Source organism: Halichondria panicea, chromosome 12 (assembly GCF_963675165.1).
Source record: "Halichondria panicea chromosome 12, odHalPani1.1, whole genome shotgun sequence".
Lineage (NCBI taxonomy): Eukaryota > Metazoa > Porifera > Demospongiae > Suberitida > Halichondriidae > Halichondria > Halichondria panicea.
Genome location: NC_087388.1, coordinates 4,539,546 through 4,563,722, shown reverse-complemented (window position 1 = coordinate 4,563,722; position 24,177 = coordinate 4,539,546). Strand labels below are relative to the sequence as shown.

Genomic DNA, 24,177 nt, shown 5'->3' with positions numbered 1-24,177 from the left:
GCCCTCAGGGAATACATAGAACTGCCCTTGGTAGTACAAATCCAATACACCCTTGATATCCATGGTACAACTATTACTTGTACAAAGTACCTGCATGATAATTGTTAGCAGCATTCTAATTAATTATTGTGCAGCTGGTATAATTTTTGCTATGTAAAAATTAGTTATTTTCGTGGGCAAGCTGACCTCCACGAAAAATTTCCCCGCAAAAACCTAGGCGTGGTTTACTGGAATTAACGCATGCAATGCAGTGCAGGCAATAAAGTCAAATGAAATGTTTACTCACAAAAAATATTCACAGTCAAGGTAAATGAAATGTTTACCCCATGAAAATTACTCGCTATAGTGCTCTGTTGCTTTTGAACTTGGACCACACTTACTTACTTACTCAATGCCACAGTGTAATACGAACCATGTTGACACAGCCATAATTATATGTAATTGTTACTGGCATTCTTATAATGATTGGCAATTGTACAATCATTCTAAACAAAAGTTACAGTCCTAATGCTAACCAGAATGTAGATACCGAGACACACTACTGTCAGATATACTATTGGGCCCAGACTATAACCTATATACCGATTGATATTCGGTAAAGATGTCCATAGACCAAGGACGTGCATTCTATAGGCACAAGACAATAACAAAACACACTGCATTAGTATAGTGTTTCAGGAATTCATGAGCTCATTTCTGTGTGGAGAGACACAATTTTCACATAGGAATGTATTCAGTGTAGACCTATATAAAGTATTCATTATTAATAGTGGCTATATACAATATAGATGTTTATACAGAATATAGAGATGGCTATGCTAGTGGGTTTCCTAGCTTTGTTTGTTCTGCAAGGAGCAGCTCATTCACAATCGTTCTCCTTTGATTTCGTTGATGACTCTGACAATCTCCCAGGATTGCAAGTGGACTCCACTGGGAGAACATTTCTTGCTGCAGACAATTACCTGTATAGACTGAATGCTCAGCTAATACAAGAAGAGAGAGTTGATCTAGGAGATGCTGTTATTAACGAAGGACTGGCCCTGAGCTCTACTGGGATGTTGGTGGTGTGTTTAGATGATCTCTCTTGCTCTCTCTACAATGCAAGCAACCTCAGTGCTGGTCCCATCAGGAGTGTCAGTGATGCTATAGTAGCTCTTGATTATGGAGCAGCTATCATTGCGTCAGGAGACACTTTCTTCACTGGATCTGGAGCAGAAAATGAGATGGCACTGCAACAGTTTGGAGAGGGGTTTAGTAGATCGTCTGATAAAAATCCATCAGGCACGCGCAATGAATTTGTTTTTGGAGTTAGTAACTTTGAACGACAATTCTACGCATATGGTGGTTTTGTGAGTGGTGAATTTGCATACTATGTTGTCGTTGACTTCCGACCTGTTAGTGCACAGGCTATAAGACTGCTACGTGTTTGCAACCTGCCTGATTGTGGAGGCCCAAGTACCTGTGGAGTGACTGCTTTGTATGAACTGGGGTTCGATTGCGGCTTTCAGGGGATCACTGAAGATACTTGTTTGTGTGCAGTGTCATTAGTGGAGGACTTCAGTGGAATATCTGGGCCCACTGCTGTCATAAATATTTGTTACGGCGGTGCTAACTCTATTTGTCTGGTCAATATCACTGCTGTCGATGAAGCTATAGACACTAAATATAACTCTTGCATTGTGTCACGTACTGTTGGAGAAGAAATTGGCTTAAAATGGAAAACAGGCTCAGAAAACTGCGATACCTTGCCCCAGCCTCAGGTTTGTATATTTACTGGTATACTTCTAACATAACAATTCTATTTTCCAGGTAACTGAAGACAGATGTGACACACCCAGTCCAGTCGGCCTTCTCACTCCAAATGGTGGTATTGACAAAATAGCACCAGTTCGTATCAACTTCGAAGACAGTCTTGTCCCTATTGCTTCAGTAGCTGTGAAGGTGGAACAGTTCTCTTTAATATTTGTGGCAACTGATGATTCGAAGATAAGAGGAGTAAGTGCATGATTGAGTCAGCTGACTCAGCTATATATATATACCGTATAATATCTTTGGACACTTCTAATATCCCGGACTGTGACTTTTTCTGGTTTCGATGTTCTAATACAGCGGACACTCTGGTGCTTTAATAAATATCCAGACAATACCTTGAGTTATACATACCGAGCAACCAAACCTTAACCCCTAACCCTAACCATGCAAAGTATCTTTATAGCCAGCAAGAGTGCTGCATGCAATTAGATAGCTTTGAGGATTAGCTAGTGTTAGATAGCTAGTAACTATTCAGTCGCACACTGTTTTATTAAAATCGGCAAGCTCATGCTTGTTCTAATTATTCCGGACATTTCACGTGCTCTATATGATTATATAATTATACCCAGACAATTTCCATTTTTTGCTGTCCGATAAATTAGAAGATATATGGTTAGTCATGCCATGATTAGTGTAATTATGGCATTGTTTGTCTCTCCACAGTACGATGTCAGTGGTACATTGACCCTGGACACTGATAGCTCATTCTACAATCAGCCAGTGACCTCTGATGTATTTCATTTGTCATGGCAGGAGGGACTGAACTACATCACAGCAGTCACTAGAGACTCTGTGAGTTAAAGCTTATATTGCCATTCTTCGTATATTGGGGCCGTACTGTAGACATCACTGTGAAACATTGATCTACACATGCATATACTCTGAGGATATGAAAATATTTAGTAAACATTTCCTGCTGTAATTTTGCCATTGGCAAACCTAAGCTGTAATTTTGCCATTTGCAAACCTAATTAAGCTATCTACATCCCCGACTCCCCTCTCTACAGGTGTTCCAGGTACCGATTGAGGAGTGCTCTCAGCGTATAGACTGTACCAGTTGTACCAATGACCTCAACCCGCTGTGTGGGTGGTGTGTGGTGGAGAACAAGTGCTCTCGTCAGACCCAGTGTCAGAACTCCAGTCTTTCCAGTAGATGGACACAAGATAATGCCAACTGTTTTACTGCTGCTACTGTGGACCCTATGCAACTTGTGCTTGACTCTGCGATTCTTGCTAACGAGGTAAGGCATGCATGCATGCTTTGTATATGGTTGACATGTGTCTGATCATAAACTGACCCCCACAGCTCACAGTGACTCTGACCTCCCCCGGCCTTCCTGATCGTCTGCCTGGAGAAAACATGTCCTGTCATCTGGCAGACAGTGAAAGACGTTTCCCACCATTCATAGTACCAGCTGTTGAGGTCACCCCTGGAACAGTGTTCCATTGTGATATTGAAGGACTGATGCCTGACTACCCTGGAGTGACTGCAAACATCAGCCTGGGCTTTCAGAGCTCTTTGTTCAATAAGCCATTTGACATCACCAACCAAGCACTCACTATCTACAGGTGCTCAGCAGGAGAAAGGTATTCATAATACGCTTAAGCTCCACAATCATTGATCGCATATGTTTAGTACCATTTTCACCGTGCCACTAAAAAATAATAGCAGAGCACTTACCACGTCGTGTGTGTTATGTTCAGTATTGTACATGCATAATTAATGTTTGTGGGTGCGGATCGAGTAGGGTTGTAAAAACAATGGATGGTATGATTGCAGAACTTCACTTTTAATGCGGCACTAAATTGAAGTGCTGCAATCACACACCTTGTTCTCTTCCAGGGGCGTAGCTACCATTGTTTCCTGGTTGCCCAGAAACCCCCCCAGGAGCTGCTGAGAAAATTGGGCAGGGCTCCCTATAATTGAAATCATGCAGCCCTGCCCATCTTTTCACACGTGGCTGCAAATCAATAATCAGAGCAGCACCGTGTTTGGCTTTGTCTCAGGTAGTTAGTCTCAGCTAGCTAGCTACCTCAAACAAAGAAGACCAAGACTTAAGTTCTAGATCTAGTATCAATCCTGAATGCTCCAGTATTCTCAGACTCAGCTCTAAGCACAACTTTATTCAGGAAGTGTACAAGTTTAGAACAATTTCAGCCACATGAAACCTCTCAGGTAAATGACATTTAATTGTTGCTCAGCTAGACTAGCAATACACAATTGGCACCTGCATGCCTAGTATGTTACGTCTATAGCTAGCTAGCTTCTCACAAACATGTAAAAAAGTCATGAACAATAGTCAATAAACAGTAGGTGTGCCCCAATCAAGAGGGTGTGGTACCGGAAGTGGGCGTGGCCACAAAATTTCGCGGCGCTATCGCGCCGCTGATTTTTCTGAAGAAACCCCTGTCTCAAAAGTCTGGCTACGCCCCTGTCTTCCCTACTCGTCTGTAGAGTAGGCCACTAATCTCTTTTCTCTGTGGCCTAGAATTGATGTCTATACCCCAGGGGCGGATCTAGCAGAGGGTGCTCAAGTACCTCCTGACCTATGGGCAAATTAATTATCTATGTGCCATATTGGCTGATGGAAGTCACTCTCAGACTGATATAGCTATAGCTGAGCAGCTGTAGACCTATAAGTTGTCTTTTATAAACAGCTTGACTATAACTGCACTGCAGTGCCAACTATAATTATATAGATTTGATAGTATAATAGTCTGCAGTACAAGGAACCACTTTGCAAACCAAGGCTACACCTAATAAAGTCACATTGCTACCGCACGCATTTTTGAGGGAGGCTCCCTGTCTCTCTTGCTCAGCATCTACCGTACCAACACTTAAGTTTATCCACGCGGATTGTAATTGAGAGCAACATATAGAGTGATAGAATCAGTGATTGTGAATTTACAATGAGATCAGCATTGTTTTTACAGCCTTTCGAGGATCGCCTGCTGGTTTTAAATAATCAACGGTTGCAAAATAACAGTTTCTAGGCTTAATTCTAGCTTGCAAAATAAACTTTCTGTCTCGAGGTATATGCATGCATGACTCAGACTGACTATACCGTCCTACTTACAGATAAGGCTGTATCTATATTCTCTACAGCTGTAAGGATTGCCTCGGGCTCAACAGTCCGTGTGGATGGTGTAACCTCAACAAGCAGTGCGGTGGCACATCGGCTCCTTGCAGGAATGTATCTCACTTCCTACAGGTGAGCTGAGTGATCTTGGTGACCTGCACTATACATATACATCATCTGTACAGGTGTCTGGAGGTAATGACTTCACTGCTGAGTGCCCCCTGTTGGACACGCCCCCCTCTGGTGTGTACACTCAACCAGTAAGGGTGGCCCAGGACCTTCGACTGACAACCAGGCACCTCATCGCCCCCGTAAGTCGCATAACCTTTGTACCTCCATTGTTCCATGGCTTTCTCATGCATAGACGGATGGTTTTGAGTACTTTTGTGTTGTGAATGGAGTTAATCTGACAGCTCGGTACGAGAACGAGAGCTCCATCCTGTGTACAGTGGGCAGTGGACAAGTGAGTGTTGACAATGTCACCTGAATAATGTGGTACACAATATAGGCTCTGTAATGAAGAGGATTGCATGTCAGTCAGTGAAGTCACTATTCCCACACTTGTACATGATTATGCCTGATTAATTAATGCATATGGACATACTGACGATTTTGTGTACAGCTCACACTTTCCACTGGGGTTGGAACTTCTCATGTGGTTGTCATGGTAACCTGGATGGGTAATGAAGTCAACCACACACTGAGCAACACTATGCAACAAATTTCAGGTACTAATGTCATCTCTCGATAATTTACAAATATTTTGCGAGCATGCGATTTTGCAATTTTTTTATCTCTTCAAAAATAAAATTGATATACCAATACTTGTTTGACATCACAATCTACCAGAACGCAAAGATTAGATCACAAAGTCTGCTGATTATTTTAAAATTGGCTCATTAGAAAAAGTTTTTCACGCGCAGAAGACGTTCTAGTACTAGAATTGTATCTAAACAAACGAAAACATAGACTAGATACAATATATATAGATACATGTACACAAGTCTTTTCTGTACCCCACTCCACATGCACACACACAACAACAGTGACATTGTATGATTGTCGTGATTTGGCCAGTGGATATTCAGACTGTTTAGCGCCCAGAATGGGGTCAGAGTTTGGGTGTGGGTGGTGTGAGGATAGTTGCGAGGTGATGCAGGAATGTTCTAGCACCTTTGTTACCGAGGGGGGAAATCCTCCTGCCCCTGTCATCAACTTATTCACTCCAATATCGGGTAAGAATACATGAGCATACAGTACTGCATTTTACCTCTGATACCATCATTGACAATTATAGTATTTGAAGTGTCTATCATTATTTTGAAACCTTTTACTATAGTTTTATAGCTAGGAGGATAACAAACCTGTATTGTATACACCCACAGGACCAGTTGAGGGTGGTACAGCAATCACTGTGATGGGAAATGACCTCGGAGGGACTTTTGACGACATTCAAAAATCTGCCCTAACATTAGGAGGCGTGGCCTGCTCTCCCCTCAACATTAGTTTTATACCATGGCACCAGTTTGTCTGTGAGACCACCAACTTTGTAACTGGAGGACTCAAAGAGTTTTCTCTGGCCATTGGTTCTAGAGTAGCCATCGTAAGCGTTGACTCCTTCACTGCAGTGGATCCTACTATCAATAGGGTGACTCCGACCTTTGGACCCATGGCGGGGGGAACTGTAGTAGTTGTGAGTGGGACTGCACTGGACGTGGGTAACCAGGAGAACACTAGAGTCTCTCTGGAGATCAGCGAGTGGTCAAGATACGTCTGCAACATATCGTGAGTGACTGTATATATTGAGTAACAGACAATGCTCAGACCTTTCCCTGCAGATCTGTCCAGTCTGAGAAAATTCTTTGCAGGACCTCAGCAGCAAACCTCACTTCTGCTGCATTAGTGGTGGTGTCCATTGATGCTGCCAGAGTCAGCAATCCAGGAGTGGTCTTCATTTATTGTAACAACCCCAATGTTACTGCTGTGTTTCCTAGCAACACCATTCCCAGTGGAGGCATTACGCTTAACTTCACTGGAGTGTACTTGGACGTGGTACAACAGCCTGTGTTGGAGGTCTACCGGCCAATGGAGGCTCCTCTGGTAAGCCAGCAACTAACCGAATAGCAGCCCAGGTAATTTTCGAGGCTTAAATGTTCGTGAAGTGTTTTTTTGTAAGGTTTGTGCATGCTTGAAATTTTAGCAGAGCAAAAGCCCACCATACCTGCATGTAGAAAATGTTGTGTCGTTACATAATAATATTATGTTGAACACACATTTTGTTTGAAATACAATTTTTCCCTTGACCGCATCACTGTGTTACAATAGTTGGCAACCGAGGGGTATATGGTATGGTTGCATTGGTATCAGTATACTATATGTACGTTTTTGTTCCACTGTAGAACATTTCTGATTGCTGCGTTCAAATGAGAAAACTTATAGCTCAATACAGCCTAGCTGGAAATTAAGACGAGCTGATTGTATTTCTCTATAGAGATGCAGCAACAGCTTCCTGCCATATACGTATCTACTAGTGTATAGGCTACTAGCTAATGAAGTATGGTCTCCCTTAGTATCAGGATTGCTAACCCTCGAAAACAGCGAAAAGTTCGCACTACTTCATGTGCTATATCTAGAAAAGTTTTCAGGATAATTTAGTGTCCGATAAGAAGATATACGGTATTAGTTATTGCTGCCTCTATACTATAGCTAAACCTGGCTGCAGCGCGCACCCTTTTACTTTCTCTACCAGCTCTGACAGAGCTCTTGCCTGCATCTACAAGCTATCAAGATATTACACGATCACAATATTCATACTCTGCCTCAAGTACGAGTGAATGATACTCAACCACTTGTTTTAACGACTGTGGTTGGGCTACGTCCAACTAGTGGTAAATGTTATGTATACTTCCCCTGCAGAGGAGCAACTGCAGTGTTGTGGACAATACCACCATCATGTGCTCCACTCCTAACCTAACGTCAAGCTCACTGACCCCATTGGGCTATGCCCTGATGTTTGATGGTGTTTCACTCATCACACAAGCACGCCTCCCCATCAGCGTCCAATCAGATCCATCCAACTTTAGACTAGAGAGTTCTCAAGAGGTCACCAGTGGCACAGAGATGCTCATACGCATTGTGGTACATATAGCCGGTACACTGACCCTATTGTTATACCGTATGTATTCAGGGTGATAATATCGACTCAGTGGAGACCAGTGAGATACGAGTGACGGTGGGAGGGGAGGAGTGTGGCAAGACACCCAGTAGCTTGAGAGGGAGTGAAATCATCTGTACCGCCCCCTTGGAGCCCCCGGGAGGGGAAAACCCAGCCACCATACAAGTGAGAAACTGTAGCTTAATATTGTGTTACTATATCCTCTTCAGGTGAAAATTGGGAGCAACATCGCTCAAATATTAGACCAGCAACTGACTTACACAGTTCCTGCGGCTGGACTTCCACTGGAGATCATCATCCCAAGTGTTTTTGGAGGGGTTGTCATGGTCATATGTCTGCTGATCATTGTGTTCGTCTGTTTCTATCTGAACTCTCGGAGGAAGACTGTGCCAATTGCTATGCATGAACAGATCTTGGATATTGTGGCTAATAGGTAGTTTAAACTAAGTCTTATAGTCTAGCTGTTCAATCATTAAAATTGCATCCTTATACAGGAGAACTCGAGAGGGAATACTAGATCTACCTGTGGATGGCAATACTGCACTTGTTAGTAAGTTTCATCTGTATGTTTTAAATGACCGCTATAAAGATAAAGCATCCCAGTGCTATTATATATATTTGATGTGTTGCACTATACTATACTACATGCAGCTTACATGCACAATAACACATAACCATGCGTAGAAACCTGCATTGCACTATACATTATTATGATTGCTATGCATTACACGACCCTCGACTGCTATAATAATTATTGGCACTGCAGCAAGTAGCCTTGCATGGTTATACTAGCAAAATTTTGAGCATATAAAAATTATAATTATAGGCACGTTTGGGAAACAATTATGTTGGCATAATAGACACCTTTATCATGAGACCTATGCATGCAGGCTTTGGAAACACAGGTCGATCAGTATTGAGTCAGTAGTATAGGTATTACGACTAAGTATAGTAGCTCACATTAGTTGAATTGGTGCTATGTTGTGCGTGCTCGTGGTTTACACTGAGAAATAATACGGGAATAATAGGCTGTTATTTTGAGAGGCAATGTCCCAAGCATAATCTACTACAGCCTTGTAACTGGCACGCATGCACCGAAAAGACACGGCGCTTAGAATGGTTGAAATTAAAGAATTTGCATTCCAAACAGTACTGCGTGTTACCTCTGTTATTGCTCTGCATGCACACTGTTATTGATACTCTGAGATCTCTGTAAACTGAGAAATTATAGTATCAACATCCCTCATTCCAAAAAACACCATGCATGTACCTATATACTGTTGATTGATATTCTGGGGTCTAAATGTTGAACTCATGGTTTAAATTGAGATAATAATGCGTGCAATGTCTCGAGCATAATCTATAGCCAAGGCCTATAAGTGTAATACCCTCTGGCATTACGTCACTCCAATTATTTGTATACTCGTGCCATGCCATAATTATATACTAATAGTCAGACTAAAATCTATAATCTTAACTCACCATGCACAGAATCAGAACTTGTTGAGATTGCTGAGTCCATCCCAGACTCATTCAAAATACCAGCCTCAAAATTGAAGCTCTCCAGTACTGCAATTGGACAAGGTAAGGTATAGACAAAGATGTACATTTATACTTCATTTATGGGATGTCACTATACAGGTGAATTTGGCATTGTGTACAAGGGTGTCCTGACAGACTGGAACAAAGTTCCTATGCAAGGGGTCGCCGTGAAGACATTAAAAGGTGACATCACTATTAAACAGTACAATTTCATGTAGCTTAATACAGTGTTGTCACTTGTCAGCCACTTATGTATATTATAGTGTTATGTTAATCTAATGACTGTCGGTTATACAACATTTATGCTCCCTATAGATTACAATTTATGGTCAACACACGTAATATCGCCTGTATAGCAGGTAATTTGGGGGGGGGGGCAAAATATTCGTGGTTGAACAATATTTAGTCATTTTCGTGGTTGCTGCTTGCACTGTAGGTGAAGGTAGGCAATGTCGCTTCATTCATGGGTAAAATATTCGTGGTCAGAGCTTCAACCACGAAAACCACAACTATTTTGAATTACCAGCTGTTTGATACTCTACAGGTCTATTCTCAATGTCTGATGTTCAGAGCATGGTGTGTGAGGTGAACAAAATGCATGACTTCAACCATCCTTACGTCATGTCCCTGATTGGGGTGTGTCTCGATGCTGGCCCCGGCATTGCCATAGTGATGCCATATATGGCAAACGGGAGCCTCATTGACTATCTTAAGAGAGAGAGGAGCAGCCTTGAGTTGAACGATGACTGTGACATTGATCAGGTGTGTGGTACTTTATTTGTACAGTGTCAGTACAAGGGCAGATCTAGGAAAAGATTACCTCGACTGTGTGGCTGATCTAGACTATATAGCTGACTCAGCCAGTAGCCAGCCCCACCCTCTTATCATGCAGAGAGAACTTGTGTTGTTATGACAGTGCAGCTACATGTATAGCTATGGAATCAGTATACCTTAAGGTGACATATTTTCACAGGTAGATTTGTTTGCGTTTTTACAGTTTTGTACATTTTGCTGGTATAATTGTTTGCGAATGTCGATCTGGATACATTAAACAAGAGGGCGGCCAATTATTTGCGAGTACTAATTTTTGCGATTTTACTCCATTCGCAGAAATAGCAGAAATTAATACACGCGAAAATATGTCACCTTAATATAGATCGTGTATAAACTAACTGGAAGGGTGGTTTGTACAAACCCAATGAACTGACCTGTATGGGTTAAGGAAATAGCTCTCATGCAGTATTAGCCGATCAGTGCATGCAAAGTGTAAAACTGAGAGACCAGTGTCAGAGAGCTATAATAGTGATCTAGATATATCTGGCGTTAATTCTAAGCGTTGTGGATAATATACTGAGCACTGAGTATAATTAAAGTATATCATGGAAAATACAAAAGAGTGAGAGCTTTTTAGACCTCGGTTAAAAATCAGGACCGTTGTTTAAGGAAGCTGTCATATTTTCCATACAGATTCTACAAGTAAGGAAACTGCTACTAAATATGTGCCGTCAGATAGCACTGGGAATGGCCTACTTGGGTGAACAGAAATTCGTCCATCGAGATCTTGCAGCCAGAAACTGCATGTGAGTGGTGGACCATTGACAGTGTGTACAGAAAAAACTCTGAGTCACTATAATAAAGCTAGTAACTATAATATACGCATGCAATGTTTATTGCTTAGAATACACCACAATAATTATACAATTTGGAGAGCATTTGTTACTATATCCAATGGCATCGATAAAATCAGCAACACCAAGTCAATAATGCACACACACTGGATAAATATGTACTTACATTATATAGTTCATGTGTACAATTCATGGGCCACATGCAGTGTGGTTTCATCTTGTATATACATTCCTATATATACAGGCTGGACTCGGGAGGGGGTGTCAGGGTGGGGGACTTTGGTCTGGCTGAGGATGTCTATGCTAGCGGCTACTTCAGACAGAACGACCGAGCCAATGTGAAGCTGCCCTTCAAATGGATGGCATTGGAGAGTCTCAACGATGCCATCTTCACAGAGAAAACTGATGTGGTGAGTACATAGACTGATGCATGCATATAAAGAAAATATCATGTAATTTTTGTTCATGTTCCTAGTGGTCATATGGTGTGACTGTGTGGGAGGTCTTTAATGGAGGACGGACCCCCTATCCTGCCGTAGACCCGCTGTCCCTCATCCAGCTGCTGGGGGAGGGGCAGAGACTCAAGAGACCTCTTAATGCAGCCTGTGACACCGAGATGTGAGTGCATGTGCATAATTATATAAACGCTCTGTGTTGAGTAATTCACGGAGCTGGCTGCAATGCGCTCATTTGATTATTGTTTTGAATGTATATTATGCATCCCACTATAATTATTCTCACACAGTTATGAGGTGATGCAAAAGTGTTGGAGGGAAGACCCAGAAGAGAGGCCAACCTTTTCCCAACTGTCTGCGATTGTGGACAAGTTACTGACATTAATTTCTGGCTACACAGAGCTCAATATGGTGCTACTAAACACAGTTCAAGAGGCAAAGCAGCTCGGTAAGTGTGTAATTAAAGGATCAAATTGTGATTGTGAGGTGTAAATGTATATACCCATGCACTTCCAGGAGTCTTATATAGTGTACTAATAATTACCTCGTGCTGTATGCAGCAGGGGTAGAGCGATTGGTGTGTGTGTGTGTGTGTCGGTTTGTGTGTGTGTGTGGACACAAAATGAGCTGTTTTCGCGAACTAGATACTTTCGTGGACTAGCTAGCTGATTTAACTGCTAATGAGACAGTAGGCTACTTATAATAATAGTTGAAACTTGTAGGCGATCTTCGAAGACGACAAAAAACTAATCCAGTGGCGTAGGAAGTGGGGTGGCTCCAGGGGCTGGAGCCCCCCCTTGTTGGAGAGCAATGTTTAGCTTAAACTGTTGAGCTAGCTTAGCTACAGGATGCTGGCTGCAGCCAGCTAGCTAAAACTGTGATTATTTCAATGATGGGCTAGGTTTCAAAAGTCTAAAGTACAAAGCGATAGATCTACCACAGAGATAATGATTGATCTGTGAGCCTAGTCTCGAATTCCAGCCTCTTTCAGTCTTTGCAGTTGGGGAGGGCGTGGCCAGACTACTATCAGCCCCCCCATTGCAAAAAATCTTCCTACGCCACTGTAATCGATATAATCGTTGCTTTTATAGATTCATGATCCTTCCCCATAATGTCAATTTTGTGTTCGTTTAATATCAACGGACAGGATGAATACTTTACTGAGCATCTTTTATTGTTATTAATATTCATAATCTTAATGCAGAATGTGACTGTGAACCCGCACTCACTGAAGACGCTCATCGCTATGTTGACCCTCCGTCAGGCTACCCTCTGACAATTATTAAAAACAACGAAGCCTACGACCTCAGTGAAGAAATTACTACAACAGACAATTAATGCTCGATAACAATGGAGTAAACGTCGATGGTTTTCCCCTGGTACAGTTTTATAGCAATGGACAGCGAATAATTATATAATCAATTCCAGCAGCTGTCTGTGCAACCTTGGTATAATAATTTATTTGGATACTATACACATCACAAATATACACTCAGTATTATCGTAGCCTAGCTATATTATTGTTAGATGGTTTTTTTTTTGTCTGCATAATTATTTTACCAATGAAATTCAGTGGTGATCTCATGCGCATGTTAAAATTTCTCGCACAAATGCAAATAACAAGCAATGCGTATAATTATAAGTAACCATTTATAAAACAATCGTTATAATTAGTAGGGGTGGTCAATTGCTAGGTGGTTCATGGTGATTAATTTTATGATGGGAAAGGGGTACTTACATGCACATGCACTAATCAACAAGTTCTTATAATTATTGCACACTTTTTTCTATCATGCAAATCATCCAGCCATCTAGCTAAATCTGAAATATATAGCTTGACCAGGTTAATTTTTCAGGTTCATGTTCAGAAATGAAACACTTCGGTAGCTATAACGTGTTTGCTGGTGCACTTGAATGATGCAATAATTAATGCTCTCAGTTGAGTAAATACGTTCGCTACGTATACGCTCATGCGTCATGCACGTATAACCTCGAGCATCATCCTCATGCACACATTCTAAGTGTGACATGTTGCATGAATGTATATATACATGGACGATAACAGTATATGTATTACTGAATTGTATTTGTTGTGTAATCCCTTCACTTTAATTCACTGTTGTTTAAGTAGCTGCATGTATGCTTTGCATTTGTTATGGATGATAATACCGTTCAACCGTCAACCTCACTCGCTAGACTTACATAATGGATTTGACCAATGCAAACACAATCTTTGGTCGAATAACCTGTAAACAGACACAGACTGGTCCTCAGAAGTCATTCGTATATTCTAGCTAGATCTAGTAGTGCATTATTTACCAGATAAATTCAAACTCTTATACAAGGTATATAGATCTACTAATCATTATGCACATGCACCGTCGTTGTTGGACCTGGACCTGTGCTCAGATCAGTGTTATACTTAGACTCAGTTCTTAGTTTATCATGGCCTCGTAGTCTTACGAGCTTAGGCTGAAATGTCGGCTATATATAGGTAGTGAGCAGGTACTAATCGAGGCTCTGCATGGTCCGGAGACAGTGGGGTATATATATGATGCCGATCTAGTCTGAGAGGGTGTGTTTATTAACTTGTGTCATGGCTTATAGAACACACTGACAGGCATTGAAGCAAACACACTGCCAGGTTTGTGAGAGTGAGGAGTGAGCAATAATTAAATACAGAATCATGTCATGTGACTTTTAATAAACCATAGATAGCCTTGAGAATAAAGCACTGTGTGCATGCCGATAAAGGTTACCAGAATAAAGCTATAGACTAGTGCCAACAAAGAAATGGCTCTACAACTAGGTGGCTATGATCTACAATTTGCAAGTGAGCCTCCAGATTCTTTGATATGTCTGATTTGCACACTTGTGGCCAAAGACCCTCAACAAATGGACTGCTGTGGGAGAGTCTACTGCACACTCTGTCTCTCTGAGCACAAGAAAAGATCTGACAAGTGCCCTCAATGCAGGATTGCTGGGAATAGCTTCAATGACAAAAAGAGTAAGAAAAAACGCTAAGAACATCACATACTATAGGGCCAGGGCTGGGGGGGCAACTGCCCACCCCCCACTCTGAAAACCAGGGGGTCAGAGCCCCCCGGTTTTCAGACAGTGAAATGGGGTGGGGCTCCTCTGCAGAGTCAGCAGATAACACTTTAGCCTCGATTCCAGGCCGAGTTTTCGCTTTTATAACGGTTAGGCGAACAACTAGGCCTGGTACTAGTTGTCTGCGCATGCGTCAAACTTTCATTGTATTTGTGGTCGGCAATAATATTTATAAAATAATATTTTTAATATTTTATACTAATCAGTAATCGAAATTTGTACACAGAAAGTGCACAGAGTGAGTACACAAAAGATACACATAGAGAGCTGCTTCACAAGGGCCTGGGGAGTTTCCAGTTGTGCTGCAGCACGATTACAGTGACCCAGGGCAACTTCAGGATGATTGAATGCCTTCAAATTACGTTTCAAGCAGGCTGCTGGACTTCTCTGATTCTAGGCCCCAACTCGTAACTCAGTTTGCTTGAGAAAACGTAGATTCTCTTGATGCCTCTGAGCTACCCAGCAATGCAAAATGTACGTAACATCAATTATCTCCAGAACTAAAGTATATTTGGAAAAAATTTTCTTATCAAAAGTCAGACAATTAATTTTATTCAAGCTTACTCCGTGTAATTTTTAGACCTTAGCCGTAAGATTTTCTTCAAATCTCTCCCTAACCGAAACGGCACTAAAAACTAGCAATTTTGAGCACTGCGGATCATAAGATATTTAAGTGACAAAGTTCCAAACCTTAGCCGGAAACCGTTAGCCTTTTCTCTCCCTATATAACCGATTACCCACTATAACAATTGGGTACTGTTTTATTAATCACCACAAACCCACCACCTTACGTTGTCATGGAAACAACTTTGGATATGTTGTAGCTTATTCATTCGCCTACACAATGGTATCAGCAGGTTTTCTTAGCAATCATAAGATATTTAAGTACAACTATACTCACGCATTTTTGGTATACTACTAGACTGGATGCACTGTATAGCTAGAGCTCACTGTGGCACAAGGAGTATTCGTTCTTTTTTCTCTTCAGTATACCTCAGCCTGCCCATGATGAAGAAGGTAGGCGAACTAAGACCTCTTCTTACGAAGCTCGATGAATCCCCAGCGTCTGTTCTTACTTTATATACACAAGTTGCTAACTGATTCGCTTGACTTTGCAGCAGTTGCTCGTGACTTTGCTTCCACTAACACACGTCAAATAAACTATTTTGCTATAGCTCTCACATGCATTATGTATCTTTCTCCTGTTTATCTCTGAGAACATACAAATTTAAAAAGTTCGCCTCTGGCGAGACGAGAGGGGGAATTTCCCCTCCCAGACCCCCCCTGCGTCGCAAGGAAAGGGTCTATTCCTTTTTTCTGCCCCCCCACCTAAAAAATCTTCTTACGGCCCTGCTATTAAAGACTGTATTGCATGACGTACTGTTTTAGATCTAGATTATATAGACACATGAAATGTCAACTACATGCACGCAGGTACTCGAGAGATCAAAGCACTGAAAGTAAAGTGCACAAACGTGGACAGTGGTTGCCAGTGGATCGACGAGCTTCAGTTAATGGAAGAGCACCTCCAGTCATGTGACTACAAGCTAGTACAATGTCCCAATGGATGTATGGAAACCGAAGGGGAAAAGATAACCAACATTCGTCAACAGAATCTTGAAGACCATCTCACTAGCAAATGTCCCCGGCGATTATTCAAGTGCCCACATTGTCAGGAATCAGGTGAATATGAAGAGAGGGTTGGTAAACATCTTGATACTTGTCCCGGGGTGAGCGTCGATTGTCCGAACGAAGATTGTCACAAACGATTTCCCCGTAGCAATGCCTCTAGCCATTCTGACATATGTGACTACACAAAAATTCCGTGCAAATATGCTGATGTTGGGTGTGAAGAGAAAATACTTCGTAAAGATCTCAAGACACACGAAGAAAATAACCAACTCCATTTGAAGGCTACAATTGACACTGTCTTAAAACTAAAGCAAAATGTGGCTAAATCGATAAATAACAAAGGATTCACATTCATGGTACCAACGTTTAGTACAAAAAGGAAAAATGACTCAACTTATCGTCCATCATTCTATTCTAAAGGTTACAAAATGAGCATAAGTGTCCTTTCGAATGGTGATGGAGACGGTAAAGGTTCACATGTCTCAGTATACGCGTATATTGAAAAAGGAAAGTATGACGATATCCTAATATGGCCACTTCTTGGAACGCTTACAATTGAGCTACTCAATCAACTAGAAGATAAGAACCATTATCAATTGATTATAACGGTCCCAGCAGACCACAATCAGAGAGTTGTAGACGGTGCAATCAACACAGGATGGGGTATTCGAAAATATATAGCGCACTCAAAGCTTGACTATACGACCGATAAAAATTGCCAGTACCTTAAGAACGATGCTCTAGTATTTCGAGTGTTAGTTGATTTACCCGAGCACAAGCCGTGGTTGGAGTGCAGTAAAGACTTTAATAGTGTCTACTGTACCTGACCTACTATAAAACCAAGTTGATATTTTTATACATGTATACTGACATGTATATATAGATAGATATCGGTGATATTACCTCATTGTTTTGTGTTACATTTTGTGTTACTTATTTTAGCTATTATAGCTCTAGAACATTTACATGCATGTATGTAAATCATTCTTTTTTTGTACTTCTTTTAGTTCTTTGTCTTTTGCGTTGTAAACAGAAGAGTGCTTCCACCCCCAAAATATCCCAAAGTACGTGTCTTCACTATATACTATTCGCAATCGGAAGTTCCACTGTACGTAACTGATTTCAACATCACATACTGCATAGCTGTATAGCGCGAAATGTTCGAGGGGTGTAATTTTCGCGGATTTCGTGGGTTAGAATCCTACACGAAAATTAAGTCCGCAAAAATTGTCTTTAATTAGAATTACCTGCTATAACATGCAAAGATTTAAAGGCGTGGCTTCCGGTAAGCAGTCATTCCGCAGACATTGTGCAACGAAATAGCTTTTAGAGGCCAATCCACGAAATATAAGTGCCTCGCGCTATACGGTATATAATATAGCTGTCTAGCTAGTACATGCAGAGTGATATGGAATGCTACTACATTCACATTTTCCATTTCTGGGATTGCGAAACATCCATGCACGTATATAATGTGCTAGTCTACACTGTCACAATGTGTCATACAAATCAAATAGCACACCTTCAGCACTTGCTCTGTGAAATCATAGATTGAAGAGCTAACTCTTCAATCTATGGTGAAATGTTCTCTGAGAGCGGCTTCAGTTAATTTGGCCTCTGATCAAGTATACTTATATGATTATGCCTGATTAAGTAATGCATATGGACATACTAGCTGACGATTCTGTGTACAGTTCACACTTCCCGCTGGGGTTGGCAGTTCCCATTTGGTTGTCATGGTAACCTGGACGGGCAATGAAGTCAACCACACACTGAGCAACACTATATGCAACAAATCTCAGGTAATATTATATATCTGTCAAATAAAATTAATGGTGTCATTTCGATGCACGTTTCCAAATATACTTGTATGACATCACAATCCTTACCAGAACGCAAAGGTTAGCTTTTCACGTGCAGAACACATTCAATAGTCTAAACAACGTACTTACAGATAATTCATAATTGCATCGGCCCCACTCCAGACACACGCACACACACACGCACACACATGCACACACACACACACACACACACACACACACACACACTACTATCTATTTATTTTGACTAATGCCTTGTGCTAATTCAAAATTAGAGATTAATGAGCATGATTGTTCTTGCCACCTATATAGAAGAACCACATAGAATACCCGTCCCCATTATCAGATACTACCACCACAAAACCTGGCCCAGACAATACAGGCCTGCATGTACCTTATAAATTAAGCCTCCCTCAAAGTCGGTCAGATTTAGTTTACACAAGTACACAGCCATGCACAAGCTAAGTTGAAGTATTACAGCAGCCAATATCAAGTCTAAGATAAGTTCTATACTTTATGTCAGCATTACCTCAAATGTGAATATAGCTTACAATCAGCATGGCCCCAAGTGAGTAGCTTACAATAATTATTGAGTATACTAGTCGTTCTGAATGCAACAGATGAGTGGGGAGGGTTAGTGCACCGTTAAAGACTCTTTAACCCATCATTCTCGACTCTCAAGGTCGGGCATCTGATTGCTTTTTTTCTACCAGTATGGTTTTGTGCTGTTTGTTCTTTTGTTTCCTTTTTTTTTCTATAGTCCCTTAACTATTACTGAAGAGCTTCCCAAAATAATGTAGACACACTGTGATAGACTATATGCAAAATAACCTAGATACAGATTGGATTGCATTTATAACTTTGAGCTGTTTCTAAGTTTTAGGCTGAGTCAGTAATTATGTGTCGGAAAGCTCGATCCCACCCCCTATACTTCTGTATATACCATTCTCAAACACACAACGTGCTATGCACGGGACTGGTTCGCCAGTCGGGTTGACGGTTCACAGTTGTCTAACCCAGTGGCAACAAGCTCTTTTCGAAGAGTGGGGAAATCTTGCATATAAGAGCTGGCCGGAGCATTTTTAAATTTAATTAGGTACAAAGTTATGATGTAATCCTTTCTGGTATATTAATAAGTCACTCCAATCGTAGCAGCATTCACATTTAGTAATATACACCCTGCATGGTATTTAATCATCTCCAAGCTGTTTCACAACTTACAATCCACACTGTACTAAGCCATTTTATAGGAACGTTTAAACACACAATACCCTCTAAGAACGAGATGGGTCCCCCACTTGTACGGGGGACCCATCTTGTGGTCTCCCGATCAAGTCACACACACACACACACACACACACACACACACACACACACACACACACACACACACACACACACACACACAGTGAAATTGTATAATTGTAGTGATTTTGTCAGTGGATATTTAGAATGTATTGCGGCCAGAATGGGGTCAGAGTTCAGATGTGGGTGGTGTGAGGATAGTTGTGAGGTGATGCAAGAGTGCTCCAACAATTTTACTGAGGGGGGAAATCCTCCTCCCCCTGTCATCAACTCATTCACTCCAATGTCAGGTAAGAATTCAGTGAGCGTATACCTCTAATATCACTATCATTGACGATCACAGTATTGACGTGCATTTGAAGTGTCTATCATGTTTTTTAAAGCCTTTTATTTTATAGCTATGTGGGGATCGATACAAACCTAGAGTGTATTTTATACACCCACAGGACCAGTTGAGGGTGGCACTGCAATCACTGTGATGGGCATTGAATTTGGAGGGACCTTTGCCGACATTCGGAATTCTGCCCTAACATTAGGAGGTGTGGCCTGCACTCCCCTCAACATTAGTTATATACCATGGCACCAGTTTGTCTGTGAGACCACTAACTTCATAACTGGAGGACTCAAAGAGATTTCTCTGACCATTGGTTCTAGAGTAGCCATCGTAAGCGCCGGCTCCTTCATTGCAGTGGATTCTATCGTCAACAGTGTTACTCCGACCTTTGGACCTATGACCGGGGGAACCACAGTGGCTGTGATAGGAACTGGGCTGGACGTAGGCAACCAGGAGGATACTGGAGTCTCTCTAGAGGTCAGCGGGTCAAGTTACATCTGCAGCATACTGTAAGTGACTGTATATATTGACAGTCTTCAAACGTTTCCCTGCAGATCTATCCAGTCTGAAGAGATTCGTTGCAAGACCTCAGCAGCAAACCTCGCCTCCGACGCATTAGTGGTAGTGGTAACAATTGATGCTGCCAGAGTCAGCAATCCAAGAGTAGTCTTCAATTATCAAAACAATCCCAATGTGACTGCCATGTCTCCTAGTAACACCATACCCAGTGTGGCATCATGCATACTTAACTTCACTGGAGTGCACTTGGACGTGGTACAACAGCCTGTGTGTTGGAGGTCTACCAGCCAATGGGGGCTCCTCTGGTGAGCCAGCAACTATACCGAATATAGCGGCCCGGGACATTTTCGAGGGCCGCAAGCTTTGTGCATACAGCATCAAACATAGCGAAGTTTGCGAGAGTTGATCAATTCGCAACAGTAAAATCGCAAAACCTAAATTATAATACACACGATTCTTGCCAGAACGCAATAGTTAGATCGCAAAAGGGTCAACTTTTCTGCTGATTTGGCTCATCCGCAAAATATTCCAGTAATAATTATGGTACTAGAAATTTTAGCAGAGCAAAAACCCACCATACTATATATATGTCGTTACATAATTATGTTGAACATTCAATTGACTAATTCCTTAACAATTGTTCCTTTGAAAACACTGTATCACCATAGTTGGGCAGAGTCCAACCAACGCGAAGGGTATGGTTGGGTATCAGTACTATGCATGTTTTTGTTCCACTACAGCTACCAATTTGGTGTGCTTATAATATTATGTGTGCCTTCCCTGGTCTTTGAAAAGGCGCCTTAGGGTAAGTCTTATAATTATATAAATATTCACTGAGGCACTTAACTGTCATTTCGCGTTGAATACATTTCACGCTATACGGTATGTCAATGCACGTTGCATCTGCCATTAGCTATGTAATCTTCATGAGGATTGCTAACCATTGAAAACAGCTAGCGCCTCGAAAGTTTCGCACTTATATTCTCTACACGATACGTATTTTTGCTGGCTGTGCCTCTTTCACAATATTCACTCTGCCTACACATGAAAAGTACCAGTGAAACAAATAATGATACTCAACCACTCTTTTTGATAGTCGTGGTTGGGCTCCGCCCAACTAGTGGTAAACGCTATGTGTTCTCCCCTGCAGAGGAGCAACTGCAGTGTTGTGGACAATACAACCATCACATGCTTGACTCCTAGTCTGACAACAACCTCACTGATCCCATTGGACTATGCCCTGATGTCTGATGGTGTTCCACTCATTACACAAGCATGCCTCCCTATCAGCGTCCAATCAGATCCATCTAACTTTAGACTAGAGAGTTCTCAAGAGGTCATCAGTGGCACAGAGAAGACCCTCATAGGCATTGCGGTACAATAGTGCTATAGCCAGCATAGTGACCCTATTGTTACCGTATGATCTCGACTCAGTGGAGACCAGTGAGATACGAGTGATAGTATAGGAGGGGAGGAGTGTATCAAGGCACCTGGCAGCTTGAGAGGGAGTAAAGTCATCTGTACCGCCCCCTTGCAGCCCCCGGGAGGGGATAACCCAGCCACCATACAAGTTAGTTATTGTACATTTAATTGTGTTACTATATATCCTCTTCAGGTGAAAATTGGGAGCAACATTGCTCAAATATTAGACCAGCGACTGACTTACACAGTTTCTGCGGCTGGACTTCCACTGGAGATCATCATCCCGAGTGTTTTTGGAGGGGTTGTTATAGTCATATGTGTGCTGATGATTGTGTTCGTCTGTTTCTATCTGAACTCTCGGAGGAAGACTGTGTCAATTGCTATGCATGAACATATCTTGCAATTGGGTATTGTGTCTAATAGGTAGTTTATACTTATAGTCTATATAGCTGTTCAATCATCAAAATTGCATCTTTATACAGGAGGACTCAAGAGGAAATATTACCTGTGGATGGCAATACTGCACTCGTTAATAAGTTTCAGTTTTTCTTATATCTGCATGTTTTAACCGACCGCTAAATATAAAGCATTCCAGTGCTATTATATAATTATACTGATCGATGTGTGGCACTATACTATATATACTAGACTACATGCAGCTTTTACATGTACATGCACAATAATATAAAAGAACACTGTGGGTGGAAACCATATTCCAGTGCATTATCGCCATATTTATTGCATGCATGGCCCACGCCTATAATTGGCATTGGAGCAATGAAATAATTAAGCCTTGCATGGTTATACTAACAAAGTTTTGAGCATATACCGTAATACTATATGCTTGATCAGAGGCTGCATGTGGCTACTAAATGTTGGCAGAGGAGGCTACAATTCGAGAGAGGCCATATTGTTCAAGAGAGGCGTTTATTAGCCCCAGCTAATTCAAGTTTGTCATCAAAAGTTCTTACCTGCATAAACTCGAACTCTGCCATGAGAAAGTCTTCATGAAGCACTAACAAGCTGCTACCTATAGCTACTTGTAGCTAGCTGCTATAGTATTAATATGGCTGCTATACAGTGCAGAAATGTTAGAGTCAAAGTTCACTGAGGCTATATGAAAGCGGCTATACTATAATTATATGTTTCATTTTGCTAGCAAAAAAGCTACTAATTTGAGAGCGGCTTTTATACAAGAGTGGCCTCTGATCGCATAATTATACCGTCATTATAATAATTATATACATGTGTATATACACTCTGTGTTGAGAACTTAATTATCTGCTTGTATTAATTACTATATAGCAGTTGCATTGAGCACTGTATTCAAGCCCACCCCCTCCTATATAATTATAGTGCTATGTCGTTGGTTGGGAGGGTAGGTATATAGATTGCATGCATAGAGCTGGCTGCAATGCGCTCATTTGATCGTGTTGACCGTATACATCCTACCATAATTATTCTCACACATTATACAGTTATGATGATGTGATGCGAAAGTGTTGGAGAGAAGACCCAGAAGAGAGGCCAACTTTTCCCAACTGTCTGCGATTGTGGACAAGTTACTGACATTCATTTCTGGCTACACAGAGCTCAATATGGTGCTACTAAACACCATTCAAGAGGCGAAGCAGCTCAGTAAGTGTGTATACTTTATAATGTTTAAAGGATCAATACAAATTGTGATTATGAGGTGTAAATGTATATAATCATACATAATTATCAGTCTTATAATTATAGTGACGTGTACTAAAATTACCTCGTGCGTGCGCAACCAGGCGTAGAGTGATTGGTGTGTCGGTTTGTGTGTGTGGACTCAAAAATGAGCTGTTTAAGCGAACTAGACACTAGCTTTCATGGACTGTTTTAACTGCTAATGAGACAGTGGTTGAAAATAATAGGCTACTTATAATAATAGGTGAAACTTGTAGGCAATCTTCGAAGACGACAAAAATCTAATTGTTGCTTAGATTCATGATCATTCCATAATGTTAATCGTCTTCGTTTAATATCAACGCATGGGATGAATGCTTTACTGAGCACCTTTTATATGTTGATTTGATATAATATTAATGCAGAATGTGACTGTGAACCCCCGCTCACTGAAGACGCTCATCACTATGTCACGATTGACCCTCTGTCAGGCTACCCTCTGACAATTATTAAGAACAACGGAGCCTATGACCTCAGTGAAGAAATTACTACAATTATAATGCTCTATAACATTAACGATGTGCTAAATGCCTATGGTTTTTCCTTTCATGTATACAGTTTTATAGCATTGAACAGCAAATAATTACAATTCCAGCAGCTGTTAGTGCAACCTTAGTACAATAATT

General features: G+C 41.3%; 2 protein-coding genes across 5 annotated transcripts; both read left to right on the top strand.

Moving 5' to 3' along the window:
• The first annotated feature begins 764 nt into the window (after positions 1-764).
• On the top strand, positions 765-13,264 carry LOC135345196 (plexin-A1-like). Its single transcript, XM_064542566.1, has 24 exons — positions 765-1,760; positions 1,810-1,995; positions 2,476-2,604; positions 2,820-3,053; positions 3,119-3,399; positions 4,919-5,024; positions 5,078-5,203; positions 5,257-5,355; positions 5,515-5,620; positions 5,939-6,127; positions 6,278-6,677; positions 6,731-6,992; positions 7,809-8,030; positions 8,080-8,232; positions 8,277-8,500; positions 8,562-8,617; positions 9,559-9,651; positions 9,709-9,792; positions 10,154-10,371; positions 11,077-11,189; positions 11,482-11,647; positions 11,713-11,855; positions 11,983-12,140; positions 12,897-13,264. The coding sequence occupies exons 1-24, from the start codon at positions 789-791 to the stop codon at positions 13,028-13,030; spliced, it is 4,854 nt and encodes a 1,617-aa protein (XP_064398636.1). The 5' UTR covers positions 765-788; the 3' UTR covers positions 13,031-13,264.
• Positions 13,265-14,362: 1,098 nt separating this feature from the next.
• Positions 14,363-22,319, top strand: LOC135345267 (TNF receptor-associated factor 4-like). 4 transcript variants are annotated; one of them, XM_064542685.1, is made up of 7 exons: positions 14,363-14,699; positions 18,130-18,237; positions 19,699-19,853; positions 20,010-20,406; positions 20,452-20,721; positions 21,567-21,986; positions 22,032-22,319. In XM_064542685.1, coding segments are annotated over exons 3-6 (795 nt in total). In that variant the 5' UTR covers positions 14,363-14,699; positions 18,130-18,237; positions 19,699-19,726; the 3' UTR covers positions 21,568-21,986; positions 22,032-22,319. The 4 variants fall into 4 exon arrangements, with proteins under 4 accessions (XP_064398755.1, XP_064398754.1, XP_064398752.1 ...); XM_064542684.1 differs by having other exon boundaries at positions 19,668-19,853; XM_064542683.1 differs by lacking the exons at positions 14,363-14,699; positions 18,130-18,237 and having other exon boundaries at positions 18,249-19,853.
• The last annotated feature ends 1,858 nt before the right edge of the window (positions 22,320-24,177 follow it).